The sequence below is a fragment of the Syngnathus acus genome, chromosome 23 (genome assembly GCF_901709675.1).
Source record: "Syngnathus acus chromosome 23, fSynAcu1.2, whole genome shotgun sequence".
Lineage (NCBI taxonomy): Eukaryota > Metazoa > Chordata > Actinopteri > Syngnathiformes > Syngnathidae > Syngnathus > Syngnathus acus.
In genome coordinates, this window is record NC_051107.1 from 4,431,936 (window position 1) to 4,446,452 (window position 14,517).

General features: G+C 44.8%; 2 protein-coding genes across 21 annotated transcripts in view; both read right to left on the reverse strand.

The window, feature by feature from the left end:
- LOC119117275 overlaps positions 1-14,517 on the reverse strand; it is a 376,942-nt gene that overhangs the window by 69,502 nt on the left and 292,923 nt on the right. The gene's annotated exons all lie outside the window — the stretch shown is intronic.
- On the reverse strand, positions 564-13,905 carry gramd4a (GRAM domain containing 4a). Of its 3 annotated transcripts, XM_037243339.1 has the most exons (19): positions 13,571-13,905; positions 11,209-11,410; positions 10,291-10,411; positions 6,758-6,878; positions 5,837-5,898; positions 5,405-5,549; positions 5,225-5,250; positions 5,058-5,149; positions 4,896-4,987; positions 4,786-4,834; positions 4,613-4,684; positions 4,437-4,480; positions 4,219-4,328; positions 4,002-4,156; positions 3,055-3,199; positions 2,889-2,982; positions 2,701-2,791; positions 2,548-2,616; positions 564-2,409 (listed from the first exon to the last, which is right to left on the reverse strand). In XM_037243339.1, the coding sequence occupies exons 1-19, from the start codon at positions 13,597-13,599 to the stop codon at positions 2,284-2,286; spliced, it is 1,845 nt and encodes a 614-aa protein (XP_037099234.1). In that variant the 5' UTR covers positions 13,600-13,905; the 3' UTR covers positions 564-2,283. The 3 variants fall into 3 exon arrangements, with proteins under 3 accessions (XP_037099234.1, XP_037099233.1, XP_037099235.1); XM_037243338.1 differs by lacking the exons at positions 11,209-11,410; positions 13,571-13,905 and adding an exon at positions 10,540-10,809; XM_037243340.1 differs by lacking the exons at positions 10,291-10,411; positions 11,209-11,410; positions 13,571-13,905 and adding an exon at positions 7,597-8,687.

The following is a 14,517-nucleotide window of genomic DNA, read 5'->3' on the forward strand; positions in this document are numbered from 1 at the left end:
AGAAAGTCATAGTAAAAGTTTATTTCTTTTGCTGTTTTTTTGGCGTTTGAAAGCACCACTCTAGTTATAGATAACTCAAAAATGAATGTACAAAATAAGTGGGCAACTCACCTGGGCTGAACTAATGATGACTTGTACAGCAGTGCACTCCAGTGGCGAGATGTGGTACTGTACGAAAGAAAATGACAGTTCTATGAAGTTATCATTCTGGGACTAAAATCAACAAATTTGACAGCACTATACTGATATATTCCGTAAAGAAAAAGCATAATGTATAAAAAAAAAAGTGGCAAACTGACCTGTGACTTAAGAGTGGCTGAACCGACAATTCTGCCCTCCTGTGGCAACATGTGGTACTGCAAGGTGAAACAAAAAATTACTTCTATTTTGTTAGCATACTAAATAAATTAGGAGTCCTGGCATTAACTCAAACAAATTTGATAACAGACATTTTTGATTAATTTAGACTGAATGGTGTTACGGTTGAGTCGTGAATAATAATTAAATTTACACACCTGTTAGCATGTTCGGTGACAGCCACAAAGGACACAGGAAACAAAACATACCTTAAATCCGTTTACTTAAAAAAATGTACATCACATTATGCGTTACAATAAACGTATGTTTTTTTTTTGAAAACCCAGCGGTTTTAATTGACTTCACTGTACATTTGTATCCAAATTCAACAAACCACGATAGCGAGTCAAAAACAAGGAAATGAAGGTAGTCGTGTAAATGAACGTCTGCCTTGCACTTTATAGTACACCAGACAGTATCATTTCAGCTCCATAAAACAGAACTGAGATTTAATTTTACCTTTTGAGTCACATTGAGGCCATTTGCCACCAAGCGTGGCGTCTCCCAAAGGCTTTGGAGCCTGTCGATGCGTTTCGGTCTAAAGTGCCTAGAATAATTATGAGCGCAAATGACTTTTTTGTTACTTCAAAAATAGCTCACAGTGTTTCAGTGAGTCATTAAGTAAAGGATATTTCAAATAAAAATCACGTAAAAATGTCGAATCGCACTAGTAAGAAAAAAAAAAAACACGGCGTTGAGCGGTAATTACTTCCTGGCTTCCTATTGGTTAAAAAGCAAATCACGTGATCGAACGAGAATTAAACTACAGCAGTTGTCAAAACTCCCAAAACGGCAAAGGAATTCAAACTGCAAACAAAAAGAAATCAAAATAATTTACAAGCTAGTGTAAACATGAGCTTAGGCAGAACATGGCAGATAAAACATTTGGCAAAAAAAAAAAAAATAATAATTAAAAAAAGAAATAAAACAACATGATACATTCTGTGCTTCTCGTATGAAACCAACAACAAAAAGGCTTCTGGTAGAAAGCTTTTAAGACGACATCCAATCACATCGTGCTAACAAGACAAAAACCAATAATAAAAAAAAAAAAATGTCACTGTACGAACCGGTCAATTGCATGTATGGCAATGTCATATCCAGTTTGCTCATTTCCAAAATGATTTGTGCAACCTTGACATTTTTGAATGTCCTTTTATGTGGAACCTTGGGGTTTAGCCATGACTTAGCATCATAAATATTCAAATGTCAAGGCTTTTTTTGTGTGTGTGTGTCTGAATCTGGAGGGGACTAATGACCTCAAAACACTCAACAGAAGCCAAGTTGAGTTTGGCAGTACATTTCCACACCTCGGAGGAGTTAAGACCAGCTTGACTCTTACACAAAAATCACAATTTCTCTGCTGTTCAATCACCACATTGAAAATGTCCAGTTGAATGACTGTCATAATAAAGTGCAGGGAGAAACTAGCAGTCAATGGAATAAGAGCCTATTTAGTACCACGTTGTGCTGAAATGAGATGTTCTCTGTTGTGCTCAGTCAGTCATCAGTCCAAACGGGTAAGAAAAGGCATATCTGGACCAAAAAAAAAAAAAAAAAAAAAGCGACAAAGTAGTTTGACATTTACACAAAAACACCAATGCAAAGCGACCGTGAACTAAGACAAAGGCTTTGTACGGTACACACTTGAGATCAGATAAAACGCTCCAGAAATGGTCAGTTGAGAATTTTTCCTTAAAGCTCCAGTCATGATAGTGAAGACTCACATCGCTGGAAGAGGATTTAAAACCAAAAAAACGATTTTGTCACACATGCAACACGCACCACACAAGAGGAACGACACCGAGGGACGCAGTCAGTTGACCGGGGAGGACCAGCCTCCCCTCGCTAGCATTGTGTTAAATAAAAAAAACAAATGCGCCCAGGAAGAAGTGGGATGGCAGTCGCAGCTTCGACGGTAGGCGTCTAAATTTCAGCAGAGGCGGCGGCAGCGGCTGCCGGCGGCTTGCTGGTGGTGATCACCTTGGTGTACTGCGTGAAGATGGCCTCGAAGGCCTCATCTCTGTGGATCATGGCGCCGAACACCAGCGGCTGGAGGAGATGGAAGAGTCAAATCTATCATTCGCAAGCGACTCTTGTTTTTGCTTTGGTATCATTTTGGAGCCCGAAACGTTGTTGAAATTAATTTCTTTAGCATTGTTCATGTATTTTAATGTCATTTCTTGGTACCTTCTGAGTGGAAGGAGTTGCGATTGAGATGCCCATTCCACTTCCTGGTAGGACAGAAAGCACCTTGTACTGGAGGAAATAAAAAAAAGGTTAATTTCAACTTTTTTTTTACCCAGAATACTTTTTTTTTTTTTTTCTTCAAGCAGTCGTCACCTTTTGTATGTCAGTAATGTCCACCAGTTTGATGACTTTATTCTTCTTGGAGGAGCCCGACCTGGAACTGGAGCTCTCAAAGCACAAGTAACTGGAGGACACACAGAGAAGGTGGCATCATTAATGCGTCTTTTCTGTGTGGCACTTTGAAGGGGGGGGGGGAATCCTTGGAGACATGTTCTACTTACTTCTCTGTGACGTACAGCATCCCGTTCCTGATGTAGTCGGTGGGCATTTTTCGGTCTCGGTTTATCAGGCAACACCTCCAGCCGTTCTCGCACACTGCCGACGCATTCAGAAGTTGGAAACCTGCTCATATTCCCGACATGCCGGGCCGCAGTGGCAGACTCTCACCTGGCAGGGGGCGCTCTGACTCAGACAGGTTGAAGACCTCATGGAAGGCGCCCTTCTTGGTGCTGTGGGAGCGGCCGGCATCGTCCTCGCGGTTCACGCCGCACGGCACCGCGGCCAAGCTGCCTCGGGAAGCCACGGGCTGCACCTGAACACGACAAAAAAAGACAAAAGGAGAATTATGAGGGGGGGCAACAAGCCGTTTAAAAAGCATCTCCGTCATCTTCATACATGAGCTTTTGTAGTTTATGGAATTATTATATCGAAGAAACACGTTTTCTTTATATCGCACTGAACTCCCTATATGATTTTTAAAAAACAAAATAAACTAAAACGACAACTAATAAACACTAAACTAAAAGTAGCAAGGGAGGAACTATTGACCACGATCCACTCTAACGAATTCCCATTGACACGGCAGAGGAACCAAAGGGAGACACAGCAAAGGCCCTACCTTCTCTGTGGCAGAGAGCTGAGAAAGAGAGATAGAGAGAGAAAAAGAAAAAGGAGAGGACAACATCCTGTGACTGAGGCCACAACACACATGCCTGTGATACCCAGAGACGACCACAGGGGGCAGTAGCGAGAGGCAGATGATGGAAAATATAGAGTAAAATAAATGTGAATGATTTAACAATAGGAATGAATGAACATTTATGACAATCCACTTATTCCACATATGGCACTTGAACTGTTTTTTTTTTTAAATGTGCTCCTAATTAAAATAATAACAATAACACGCTTCTAAATTATGTAACCCAACGCAGCCGGATTGTGACGCAACCACAAAGCCTTTCACAGGTACACACCTGATTAAAAGTCAGCTTTTTTGCATTAGCCGCCACAGAAATGAGAAGTGGGAATAATCCCCGTTGGCGGCATTAGGCATATTTTCTTTGCACGGCTAAGCCCTTTCAGATGCTCTGCAAGGTGCAGGGGGCGTGGCCTACCCTTCGAGACACTGTGGCGTTGGTCCTCTCCTTGAGCTGGGGGTCGGTGGGGAGGCTGTTCCACACGATGTACGGCGTGTCGTACTTGTCGCGCAGCTTGGGGCAGCTCTTGAACAGGAAGTCTATGATGAAGAACTTGATGCCGGCGTAGAGGCCTGAAAAGGAGAATAGCGATTACAGTGCGAACCCGTCGGAATAAAGCGCCGCTTGTTTTTACCCATCATGAAGCCCATGAGTTTGTACGGCAGCACGCAGGAGGTGATGAAAGCCACCCACAGGCAGATGTACAATTTGCGGGTGCTCTCTGGCTGCACCCACATGAAAAGGCTGCAGGGAGGGAGGAAAAAAAAAACAAAAAAGAAATCACAACAGATGTCGACTTTCACCACGGCTCGGCAGGAAGTCTCGGTAGAAAGCGCAACTCGTTCAACTCACTTTTTTATCTTCTCTAAAACGTCCGCCATCTTCCCAAAAAGGTTCTGTGAAAAGAAACTAGGTCAACAGCTTGCATTTAAAAGTTACAGGAGATTACTTTGCAAATAAGCTGCTCAATAAATCTTTCATTATTTACTACACACGATATTGCGCAATTGTTTCGTTTGTGGAAGCACCTGTGCTTTTTGCGCAACGTCAAGGACCAGCTGAAACTTCTCGGACACGGTCAGGTCTTCCTTTGGGGGATCCTGAGGGGCACAAACGTCACAAACAAACCACGAGGCTCATATTAATAACAACAGCTAGCATGCTAGCTTGTGACATCGCACACGGGGAAAACAGCACCCACCATGGGTTCAGAGACCTCAGGCACAATGCTCCACTGTATCCTCCAACCTCTGCAAAAAAAACAAAATTAGCTTCCAAGTGTCACTTTCAGACGCATCCTTCAGACGTTACCTAGCGATGAGGTAATTTAAGGACAAGCGCAAAATGGCCAGGAAGAGGAACATGGGGAAGGCCCAGCCATGCCAAGCAGCATTCATGTAGATCTGCAACACAATTAGACAAACATATTTTAGGTAATGCAAATAAAAATAATAAATTGCCAGTGATGCTCACAATGAAGGCGATAGCTGAGGTGTAGACAGAGTGCCAATTGGATAAGGCCGAGAGGTTCCTTAAGAAGTTGGTGACAGGCCGAGCTCCTCGCTCTGAAAGAATAAATATGATTAAACTGAAATCACAATATAGAATATTTTTCAAAAATCGCTCTCGTGAGTACTTACTGAGTCGCCTCATGTTTTCTGTCAACCTGGACGGAGGGGCAGAGACAAACACGGAAACTTAGAATGCGCAAACAACACAATTTATCCTCAGAGCGACCATAAATCTACTTGAATAACAAGGCGAAAATCAATACTGGACAAAAGTGGAGACATTTGCATTACTCGCCGGCTCCTTCCCACCTTTTAGCACTTAGCGGTTCCTCGGCCTCCACGGTGCTCTCCTCGGGTTGGAAGCGGAAATCTTCTATGTAGACGCCCAAGCGCTCGTACAACCATTTCTGCAGCCGCGAGCTCCACACTTCCTTCTGCTGCTGCTGCTTGTCCGCTACCACCCCAAAAAAAAAAAAAAGAAATTCAGTTGTATTTAACTTTTCACACTTAAAGGTGGTCCGTACAGAAGCACACGTAGGTCAAAACATGCTAAAAATAGCAAACGGCATTCTTGCTATTGTGCATGGTCCTTCTCTTAATGATGTCAAGAATAACCCGCACTTCCCAAACACTCCCTTTCCTCTCCCGCTTTCTATCTCACACACACACCTTGTCATTTCCTGTTTGGATGGACTTTCCTTGCAAAGCTATTTATTTCTCCTCCCTCCCTCAGGGGCTTACCTGTTTCATTATTAGATGGTGACTGTTGTTTTCTAGGAGGTTGCGGCGGGGAATCCTCCAGCCTGGGGGAAGTCAAGAAAAAAAAAAATGTGGAAGTGGATTTTATTTTTTTATTTCACTTTCAGTTAGCATATATAGCAAAACAGAAAGCAATTGTAACATCAGGTGCCGCTCCCGCTCGTAACATTCCGTGAATTTCCATACGCCGTATCTAGGCCAGCTCAGTCGGCTGACGGCGTTAGTGACTAAATTTAACTAAGACTATTCTCTTCCCACATGGAAACTTCCCCACGTGACCAGAACGGTCTATTTTTAGCCGTCAAGCTCCTCCGACGCCTCGTTCGTCATGGATGTTTACTACAAGAGAATTCCCAACAGGACGGGACAATCTGCTGAACTGTCTTGGACATTCGAGTTTGCGTTTCCGTGCCGAGAACATAAAATCTCCTTTCAATATCTTGGTTGAAGACTTACAATTAGAGTGTTCAATATATTTGGAACCGATTAAATATTTTCTGCAAACCACTTTGGCTCATCAATTAAACACAGTCGGAGGTTGCTAATGCTGGCAATGTAGCGGTGGCCGATAAATAAGCACCACGAGCGCTAAAGTGGCTTTTAAGTATGTGATAAACATTAGCATTAGCCACAACATAAGAGGCCTTTCATTTTGCGCAATGGTGAGTTTTATTGGCCGGTTAAGAGGCTCGCATTAATATTAGATGCGTTCCATTTGCGTCGTATTTGCAAAACATGGCTAATTCATTGTGCTTTATCTAGTTTTACAATCCAAATTATTTTTGCTTAAAGCATTATTCTACTGATCTTGAACAGTAAAAAAAAAAAAAAATCCGGTAAACACATTAACTCCCAATGACGACTATAGACGTCCTTAGCTGCCATTGATTGACGGTCTTTTACCTGGACTTAAGCACGTCGCCCATCTTCTGCTCCAGGTCGAGGCGCTTGCTTCGCTCCCTCTCCAGCTCCTGCCGCAGGGAGTCCACATTGGTCTCCTCGCGCAGCTTCCTCAACTCCTCCTCTGGAAGACATGACCGAAAAGCTCATTATACAAACCCCGAGTTCAAGTCCTTTCCAAACTGTTTTCAATCCAATACATTCATTTTGGAATTTGACGCCACGTTCCTGCAACTCCAAATCACGTGACGCAGAAGCCCGGCTTTGTTTATCGTGCCACTTTCAGTCTTTCACCTTCAGCTCCGTCCCATTATGCCAACCCACCGGCCTCCGACAGCGAGTGGTCTCGGGTGTCGGGACTTAGGAGAACAACACGGGCTGCGTTTCCTCTCTGTCCTTTGTCTGCCGACTAAAGGGATGCATGAATATTTAAGGACGGAAGGCAATAAAGTCAGAACAAAAGAGCAAAACCCCCCTAAGGGACAAAGTGCGGGTGCCCTTTTTAATATAGCCGACAAATAATAAGGCTTTTGGGTTTCTAAATGAACTTCAAACATTTGATACTGATTATAATCATGGTAGCTACTTCCTTTGTTGACGCCAATCTATGAGCGTGCCTAGAGTGGAAAGGTCGCCAAAGGGTTCAACGAGCTAAGCAGCTTAGCGGTGGCTAGCTTAGCGGTGCCAGGAGAACTGGGGTTGTGAGGTAAACCTATTAGGAAATTAGCGAACTGGAGTGAGGGAACCAGAAGTCGAACCTGCTCTAGAACCGAATCCAGATCTTTGTATCAGATGTTTTGCTTCTAAAAACAAAGTCTGGACCGTGAAAGCGACAAACTTACTTTTGTGGCTCTTCAACCTATCGACCGCTCCGGCGTAGAGCAGATCGAAGCTATCAAAGCTGAAGTCGTCCACCTTGCACACCCCCATCCGCCTCTGGAGCCGACCGCTCGTCGGGACGCCGGAGCGGCCCGGCAGGGAGGCCGCTTTGGGTCGATCTTGAAACAGATCCACGGCTGCCCTTTTCGATTAGCACGGCCCAAAGTCCTTAAATGCCATCATCTCGTTGAATCGACGTGATGGAAGACTGCTTGCTCTCAGAAACGGACTGAGGAACTAGAAGCGGAGGGGAGGGCCCACTGGAGGTTTGCAAGAGGTGGGGCCTGCACCGTAAGAAGGCCTGGAATTTGTAATCCATTCCAAATATTGTTCTGATAACGAAGCGGACTTTTGCATCAAGCACGTTTCCAGCAAAGGTTTGGCTGGGCCTCAAAAGAACTGTGAGAACTTTTGCATCCAGGAACACGGACAAAGGCGCTTTTCATGAGGTGATGCTGGGAGGTCATTAAGGTTCATGGAGACAGAGGGAAGTCTCAGCGCACAACTTGCCGCGGCTATGACGCAATCGGGCTTTATTTTATCTCGTGACGGTCATTGGCTTCTTACGCTCTCCCAGTGGCCAAAATTCCACTTTGTCTCTTAGTTTCACTTTGTCGCCACAAGCTGCTGACTGCACTCCTCCGCGTGACACGATCAATGTTGTGCAAGCTTGGAGCTTCACGTCTACTTGTTTCCACCAACAACACAAAAACAAAAGGCGACCCGGACTTATTGTTGGCCAGAAAGCATGAGGGAACATTTCCAAGTAAATGACCAAATTCGAGGAAGGCTGTGCACTGTTGCACATGTCATCGAGCTTAAAAAAAAAAAGATGGCGCACTAGTGTACAAACTCGATTCATCTCTGACCTTCAGTTGCACTATGATGCTCCACGGCAGCAGTGCGTGTGTGTGTTTTCATCCCAGCGTGAAGTGGAACAGCAGCTAGGACACCGCATTGATCGGCCGGGCCAGTATAGAACGCGCGGCCCTGGCGTGCTCCGCCGCAATGATGCGATCATTTTCAATCAGCTCTCAGAAAACAACAATGCTCAAACCAAGCCGATAGAAAAAAACTAATTTGTGGCTCACATTCTTAGACACATTCGTATGCGGCAAGCAATCCACATGCTACAAAACTGCACCCAATAAAAAAGGCGTCTCGCCGTTCAATATTGTGGCGTTTTGTCAGGCTTTTTCAAATGAAGCTCCGCCCCCTTTTTGTTTACACATTGCTTTTCATCACGGTGGTTAATTCATTCAAGGAGGCGCCATCGACGTGGCTAATGCAGTTCACGGTTTCCTGTAAGCGCGGCGTGCTACATTGATCCGCATCGATTGTTTTTTCCCATATGGTGCTCGACGCCACGCTAATCCGATATTGTCGTACGCTTTAAAATTCCGATAGTTTCTGTAATTAGCTAATGTCATCGCAAGTGGCGGGAGGGGGAGGGGGGCGGACTCAAACAGGAAGACACCTTGATCAGAAAATAGAACGCAGCGGTTGGAAAGAGGAAAGTGGGGGTGGGTGGCATGACACCAAGCGTCCGATCCGACCGGGAACAATTCAATAGGTGGGCGAGGAAACGGGAAGTAGACGCTAACCCAAGGTCAACAAAAGTCACAGCTGACACCTCCAAGTGTAATGAAATCCTTCCGAGCAAAAAAATGGAAGTAGGCAACATTTATGGGATCTCATGTCCACATGGTTACATATTAACTGATTAAGTTCCCTCAAAATAGCCCCCGGCCAATGGCGAGCAATGGCAAAGGGAGGGCATGGGTCACCGTGTTCACACACACATCGTTTCGAATGGAAACTTTTGTGTCCCGGTGTGGGTCAGAACACAATACACCTCGGAGTGGGGTTGTTTGTTTTAGCATGCAGCGTGGGTCCCGGTATTATTTTAGGAAGGAGAGCCAAAAGATGTGTGAAAGAAAGCGAGCGCGCCAACGCCTACACCTCTGACTCGGAAAAATAGTTCTTTCGGGAATAACGCTTCAATTTAGCCATCGCTACAGAGTAGCTTAAAACTTCGTGAAGACAGGTGTGTAATCGCCTGCCGCTTCCACAAGAGGGCGACATAGCACTTTTTATACATTCGACAAGGCTGAGTTCCTTTGCCCCTAGATGCCAAAAGATGGCACCGAAGCGCTATTTTTCTTTCCGCCAGCGCGCAAAACAGCTAATAGGTGAATTTTCTAGTGAATCATGGCAACTATGAAATCTCACAGACACAAAGTAGAGCCCTTGAAAGCAAAAGCTTGGTGGAGACAGAGTACCCGAAAGAGCTGTGAAAGTCAGCGAGAAAGATGAGAAGCAAAAAGAGAAGCCGGGGAGGAAGGAAGACGAGCCCGCAGCGTGCGTCTTGACAATAAATCAGGCTCTTTTTGGCTCCGGCAGGAAGCTTTATGAGGGGGAGGAGAGGGGAGGACATAGCCCGAGGTGCTCTCTCGCTCTCACATTGGTCGCCTTAATAGATATGAAGTGAAGAAAAGGGAAGAAAGGATGGACGGTCCATTATAGGACGCTGCCGACATGCTCGAAGGTGAGACGCTACACTGGATCGACATGTCACAAAATGGCCGCCAGGCGTCAACTCACTTCCACGTAGTTTGTGATGACGCCAAAGTTCTACTTTTACGCAGAATACTCACGCAGAAAGTGTTTCTCCAGTAAGGCAATTTCCAAGTGTCCTTTCACTTCATTCAGTCGTTCCGATTCGGATCTCTGGAAGTCCTGGATGGCCGCTGCCATGATGGGAGACCCTGAGCCAGCCTGTGCAAACACAAAAAAAAAATATCCATGCAGAATATTGAAAAATACATCCCCATCTTCAAATGTAAGGCTTCCATTATAAAACGTCTCTCAGGATGGCTTTAGCAGACGCACACCGAGTGACTCACACGAGCGTTTCCTCTTTCCTGGTTCCGATCCAGCCGGGAGGAGAGAAAGAGGAGGATTCCCCGTTTTTTTTTAGCAACAGGCACGCAACGCGAGCGATGAGGGAACGTGCAAGGCGGGGAAAGATGGATGCTCAAGCGCAAGCCACCACTGCAGGGTGATGCGCCGCTCGGCTCCTTTAAGAGGAACACACGCTCGCGCACTGCGGAAGCTTTACCCTCGCCGACAACCAGCGCCAGACAGGCAGCCACCCGCATTTGGGGAGGCACGCTAAATGAGTGAGGGGGCAAAAACAAATGAAAAAGAAAATCCCCATGCCTGAACGTGATGTATACGGAGGAAAAAGCATCACCTAATGAGGTTGCTGCTGCGCCGGGGTATTAATAGCGATTGTAATTTCCCTTTTCAATCAATTGGCTGCTTCTGCCTCAGCGGAAGGGTTACGTTAGGTCGAACCTCGCCTCGCCGTCTCCGAGGTGAATATTCTCGACACTTGGCACAATGCTGAGCTGGGTTTTCTGAGAGTGAGTCATCGGCATGGTGACGTAAATGATGCGCTCCCCGATGGGCTGACACACTGGCAAAACACGTTTAAAATGCCACTGTCGGAATTCCGCCATTGACTAAAGAGATCATCTAAAAACGAGCGTCGCGTTTCGAGGAGCACCTACGGGGTCTCGCGGAGGCTCGTCGTTGGCCGGGCGTTTGGGCGCCACCTCGTCGCTACATTCGTTGTCGGAAGCGGGCGGCGAGTCTCCCAGCTCGGGGAAGTCGTCCCGCGTCCTCGGGCCTCGGAAGCGGATCTTGTCCAGGCGCTTGAGCATGGTCAACACCGCGCACCTGGGCTTTAGCTTAACATGGCGGACGGCAACCCTGTTGGGGGAAGACGGAGCAGAGTCAGCTTCTTAAAGTTGGCCTGCACAGGATGTGTGCGTGTCGGAACCCGTGACAAGCGTATCCTTTTAACCCGCCTGACACGTCTGTGACCGCAGCGCATCAGTTGGCCTCATTTCCGTGGCGGGAGTGATTGCAGACATAACGGCTGCGTTGTGCTATCATGCTCTATTGACTGTTGACAAACTAGTTCAGCCTGTCCATTGGGAACAAAGACATAATACATGAAATAGCCGGGGCACTAAATTTGACCAGAGATAAGTCGTAGCATGTTCCACTCCAGTCCTGTAGGTGGCAGTAATGAAACAAGAGCTCCAAGCAGTGAAAAAATATTAACAATGTTCAATTATTATTGTTTATTTTTTAATTAATTAATTTATTTATTTATTTGAAATTGTGTACCTTATTTTAGGAAATAAATCTCATTTTCAAATGTACACAGCTGGAAAATGGCCACTCCAACAACACCTTCCTAACTGCAAAAGAAAAAAAAAAAAGTGTGTCCATTATTTGGTCCCAATCTGATGGACGACAAGAATAGTCCCACTCATTCACTCTTCTGCTGCAACCTCCTCTTGATATGACTTGAACTGACGCTTATCAAACTTTCATGTCCTTATATAATAGAGCGGCTCGGAGCAGAATAGAAATATAAACGCAGAGACTTGCCGATAAAACGTGTGTACCCCGAGTGAACCGAGACGCACCTGAAAGCAAACAGAGTCTAGTCGAGCATTTCCCTATGCGATAGTAGCAACCTGTTCAGTTTTTAGAATTCTATGAACAGTCCCCACCCACGCAGGGGCTGCTGTGACTGCAGCTTCAACTGGTGGGCAGGCTGAAGAAGACATCTGAAAACGGACAATTTAGAAATAACTTGTCGCCATTTTACTCATGATATGCAGTACACAAGTCAGGCTGTGTAATCTTCTTCCAATGACTTGTAGTGGCCTTGCAGGTCACAGACGGTGCAGTAGCCAATCACAGCCGCTCGTGGATTACATGCTATAAAAAGGCACACAAGAACTAAACCTGCCCTATAATAAAGTGTCAAAAATAGAATATGGCATAGTGTACTTTTTTTAAAGAAATGGCGGGCCCTCTAACGCAAACCCTCAGGGGGGCTACATCAAGATGGCTGAGCAATCACAAAGTGTGAAAAGGCAACACCGGGTACGTGGGATTATTTTAGTCACTCAGCACGACATTTAGTTTTCATAAATTAATTTGTTCTGCCAACTGGAATGTTGCGATTACATCACCGAGGTTACGTAAACAGCGATGATCAATAGGTTGTGAACAGCTGGTCAATTTCTCAAGTGGAATTTACCAGACTGGACAACCCAAGTTGTGTTCAGATATGTACATCTTGCAATGTACAACAAATCTCACAAAATGTTAAGTATGAGTCATAATAGTGATTGAGAGTCGAATTTGGTTTTCTCCCAATGTCAAGTGGGAGTACATTTTCTCGGAAAGCGACAGGGAGGCGTCCTGTCATTTGAACTATCCGACCTTCCCACGTGTACTATTAGGCAAAACAACACTTTCGAACACTCTGCATTTTTATTTATTCATTTTTTGAAAGATACTGTAATTGTACAAATTCATATTGCAATTGCATATTGCATTATTCTTTTCAGTTTCAGTTTTTGTTTCTAATATTTGGTTCTGTTTTCCATAATTTGCCCATTTTTCATTTGTTTTGATTCAGATTTTTCAAAATATTTTTCCCAGTTTATTGGAGGTGGGTTATAACACTAAAAAAGTTATACTGTACACCAAAAACGATCCCCTCCCCTCCAAAAAACATTAAAAAGAATATTCCATATAACATTGTATAAATGTAATTAATTAACTAGGGCGTCTTGGAGGTGGACAATCATTGTTTTGCTGCTTTTAAACCACCACAGAAGGCCAAGATAGCATAAATTATGATACTATTCTCGTAGACGTTTCATTTTTTGTGAACAATTTCAACAATTATAAATGACTTCATTTTAAGCGCGCATGAAAACACAGAAACTTACCGTCATTTTATCAGGTTCCTTAAACGCACCACGGCACGCGCCACAGATTAACACCCCCCTAAGTGCGCATTTTCAAATAAAGTGTGAATAAAAAAACACATTTGCTTACCCTGCGCGCAAATCGTAGCAAAGTTTCATGAACACTGAGATTGGCCTTCGTTTATCCGTCAGTACACCTGCTGCTCAGGACGTCCAAATCCACGCCAGTGTTGCGGTGAAAAAGAAATAGCTGCTCCCCTCACTCAATACATCACGATAACGTCAAAATGGAGCCTCTTCTCTTCTTTTGTGTATCCTAGAAGATGGAGACAACCAGAAAACGGCGGTGTCGTCCCTCCACCAGGGAGCGAGAAGTGCACCGTTAGCCTTAGCCCGGGGCTTGCAGCGGAGACGCTACCTTCTCCTCTTGTTGCTTTCGCACTGGTGACAGTGAGGGAAGGGCCGCGGAAGTGACGTCAGAGGGGTCTCTTAAAGGGGCCTCGCAAGGGAGGGAGGGAGGGATACCCCACATAAACAACAATTCCACAATTTGTCAAATCAATTAAAATTAAATTGATATTCGTCATAAACGCACTCAAGTGGCGTTAAAAAAAACATCACTGATGTTTTTGAACACTTGTTACATTAAATCCAGGGTTTGTTATGCTCATTAGATCGATCACAATGGAACGGGAAAGGAGATAATCGTATGGCCGCGAGAGGGCAGCATCCCGCCTTAAAAGTGAAGTGCAATGATTTTTCAAGAATCCTCCACGAGAGGGCAGCATTGCATTTCTAATTTTTAAAGCGTCGCTCTATTTAGTGCGGATAATATAGTTTGATACCTGAAACTAATTAAGCAAATAAATGCACCCAGAACAAACATAAGGTGCACTTATATTTTTTCTATGTGGAGATATCGGTCGCCTTGGCAACAAACGCCCCAATAGGCTTGCAACTTGACCCGGCCTTCTAACCTTTCACATAATACGCTTGACAGTGCCTTGTGGCAGCAGACAATATGCGTGCATGAACAGTATTTAGTCAAATGTGGATTTTAGGCCAATTTATAAATAC